The sequence below is a fragment of the Nylanderia fulva genome, unplaced genomic scaffold (assembly GCF_048542155.1).
Source record: "Nylanderia fulva isolate GAGA-0341 unplaced genomic scaffold, ASM4854215v1 Scaffold170, whole genome shotgun sequence".
Taxonomy (NCBI): Eukaryota; Metazoa; Arthropoda; class Insecta; order Hymenoptera; family Formicidae; genus Nylanderia; species Nylanderia fulva.
Genome location: NW_028189946.1, coordinates 250,346 through 253,472, shown reverse-complemented (window position 1 = coordinate 253,472; position 3,127 = coordinate 250,346). Strand labels below are relative to the sequence as shown.

At 50.2% G+C, this 3,127-nt stretch overlaps 2 protein-coding genes across 2 annotated transcripts; both read left to right on the top strand.

The window, feature by feature from the left end:
- Nucleotides 1–418: 418 nt before the first annotated feature.
- Nucleotides 419–997, top strand: LOC146723745 (uncharacterized). The gene has a single exon (XM_085481283.1). It carries the CDS (start codon nt 419–421, stop codon nt 995–997), a length of 579 nt encoding a protein of 192 aa, XP_085337409.1.
- A 645-nt stretch (nt 998–1,642) lies between these two features.
- LOC114936741 (uncharacterized) lies at nt 1,643–2,842 on the top strand. The gene has a single exon (XM_029310034.1). The coding sequence runs from the start codon at nt 1,643–1,645 to the stop codon at nt 2,840–2,842; it is 1,200 nt and encodes a 399-aa protein (XP_029165867.1).
- Nucleotides 2,843–3,127: the final 285 nt, after the last annotated feature.

Here is a 3,127-nt window from a genome sequence, read left to right as displayed (position 1 = left end):
CATAGGCGGAACACCTATCGGAATAAATTGCGGAGTCTGCAACTTCCGACTTACCCTCACGCGAATCGGTGATTTGTGCGAGCTTTGTCAGTTTACGTACGAAGATTACTTACGCAACCCCAACGACGTTTCGCATAGAGCAATCGACGAAGCTATCTTTATTACAGTAGAGTCACAGGTAGGTCCCTCGCAATAATCCGATCACCTCAGTTCCAGCGCGAATAACCTCAGATCGCGGGTATCCCCGGGGAGAATCGCATAGATTCGCGTACCCGTAATAGCGATCGTGTCTCGTGGAAAAAGCCGAGCTCTGCATTCAAATTTTCGCAGCCGCGACCCCACGAGACGTAACACGAGCAACTCTTCTCAACTCCTCAGCGATATCGCTAGCGCAGATCACGGCCTAGTTTGCGATAAAATGCTTCAAACAGATGACCATCTTAAAATTCTCGGCATCCGGTGGAATCCGTCCTCTGACGCCTTTCAATTTAACGTTACACTTCCGCATTCCGAGCAGACTACCAAACGGTCGATCCTTTCAACTATCGCGAGATTGTTCGATCCGTTGGGGTGGAGTACTCCGGTTACTGTTGTCGCGAAGATTTTCCTTCAGAAACTCTGGCTGCTCAAAATCGGATGGGACGACGTGCTTTCCGCTGACATTCTCGATCGCTGGGACTCCATTCGCTCATCTCTTGCCGCTCTGCACGGTCTTCAATTGGACCGCTGGATCCAACGCGGTGCAGATAGCGTCAGATGCGACTTACACGGTTTCGCAGACGCATCTTCGCACGCTTACGCTGCCGCCGTGTATATTCGAATAGTTTCGTTATCCGATGAAATAACAGTACGATTGTTAATCGGAAAATCAAAAGTCGCGCCGATAAAAACATTAAGTATTCCACAGCTGGAACTCGCCGCTGCCGTGTTACTCGCGAAACTAATCGATTTTGTCAAATCATCCCTGCATCTCCCTGCAGATTCTTGCCACTGTTAGATCGATTCCACGGTAGTTCTCGCGTGGGTGGCGCAACATCCATCAAAGTGGAAGACGTTCGTCGCGAATCGCGTCTCTGAAATACAATCTAGACTCCCAAACGCGCAATGGAGACACGTCCCCACTGATCACAATGCCGCGGATTGCGCGTCACGCGGTATACCCGGTGAGAATTTTACCTCTCACACACTCTGGTGGCGGGGACCTGCATGGTTACATTTTTCTGAATCCGAATGGCCGGCGCCATTCGATTCGTCTCTTTCGACGACCACGATGGAGCGAAAAGAAAACGCGGCGTCTCATCTCGTGTCGCGACGAAAACCATGGGACCTTGCCGCACGGTACTCTTCGTGGCCGCGTTTAATTCGTGTCACCGCCTACATCATGAGATTCATCTCAAAGCTTAAAAGGCACTTGGTGCCGCGCGACACATGCGACGAAGGCTCCCGGTCAATTTCCGCGCTCGAATGTAGAAAAGCACGAGACTTTTGGTTGTCGCAAATTCAATCAGATTTATTCGCGCGGGAAAAGGAATCTTTGTTGCAGCAACGTTCGATTCCAGCGAAGAGTGCATTGTTGTCTTTAACGCCATTTCTCGGCGAAGACAAACTAATCCGTGTTGGCGGGCGGCTGTCGCGTGCCCCCATGCGGTTCTCCGAAAAACATCCTATAATCTTAGCTGCACATCCTCTTGTGAACCTCCTCGTGCAGCACGTGCATTTAAGATCTCTTCACGCGGGGCCTCAATTAACTCTAGCTACTCTTCGTCGAGAGTACTGGATATTGCGTGCTCGAAATATCGTCAAAGCTGTCGTTTTCCGCTGCGTAGTATGCACGCGTGAAAAGGCCGCTACTCCCAATCAATTGATGGGAAACTTGCTTTTGGTGCGCGTTTCTCCTCCTGCGCGCGCGTTTATTCATTGTGGTCTCGATTATGCTGGTCCCGTTTTAATCAGATCAATGTCGGGACGCGGTGTCGCTTCCCGCAAAGCCTACATCTCCATCTTCGTCTGTATGGCCACGCGAGCCATACATTTAGAATTAGTCGAGAGGTATTTCACTCCAGCCTTCTTAGGCGCTTTTTCAAGATTCTGCTCCCGACGTGGCCTGCCTGAATCAGTCTACTCTGATAATGGAACCACGTTTGTAGGCGCCGATCGCGAATTGGCCGCATCATTTCGAGCCGCGCTGCGCGATCCAAATTTTCAAAATAGTGCCGCTTCCGACGGGGTGTCATGGCATTTTATGCCTCCATCCGCGCCTCACTTCGGCGGACTATGGGAGGCCGGGGTTCGCAGTGTCAAGTATCACCTTCGCAGAATCGTCGGTTCGCACACTCTTACGTTCGAAGAGTTCACAACGATTCTCTGCAACATTGAGGCCTGCCTAAACTCGCGCCCTATCGCGCCTCTCACCGATTCCGTCGACGATTGCGATTCTCTGACGCCCAGTCATTTCTTGATCGGGTCCGCGATTACGATCGCGCCTGAACCCTCTGTACTGCACCTAGCTGAGAACCGCTTGACGCGCTGGCAACTTGTTCGCCAGCTCACAGAACGTTTCTGGAAAATCTGGCAGCAGGACTACGTCAATACCTTGCAACAACGCGTCAAATGGAAGCAAGTTTCGAAAAACGGAATTCGCGTCGGGTCGCTGGTCCTGTTACGCAATTCTCTTCTTCCGTCTTGTAAATGGGACTTAGCTCGCGTCATCCGATGTCGCCCGGGTCCAGACGGTTTGATTCGCGTCGCGACGGTGAAAACCGCGACTTCCGAATATACTCGGCCTATTGTCAAATTATGCTTACTTCCGATAGATGTCGAAAGCCTGGACAACTTTACGTAATTAAGTTCAGACTCCAGATATCGCTTCTAACTCATTCTGTAAAACGACATACCGAACGCTTCACCAATCGCCTTTTTTTTTTGTTGTTCAATTCATTTCGAAACGATGGTTTCGAGGCGGGCGGTATGTTTAGGCACGACTAAAAACAATAATTAGAAGGTTATCGATCAGCTTGTTAAACCTTCAAATTTAAAAATACCAAGGAGCTTATGTCAATGTTTTCGCTCCTCGGTTCGCATTCACCGATGTTTGCGTCCATTTAGACACGTGTCATTCGGCTGATGC

What these genes read in the sequence shown, in the direction of transcription:
- LOC114936741 (XM_029310034.1), top strand. Translation starts at nt 1,643, where the DNA reads ATGCGGTTCTCCGAAAAACATCCTATAATCTTAGCTGCACATCCTCTT.
- LOC146723745 (XM_085481283.1), top strand. Translation starts at nt 419, where the DNA reads ATGCTTCAAACAGATGACCATCTTAAAATTCTCGGCATCCGGTGGAAT.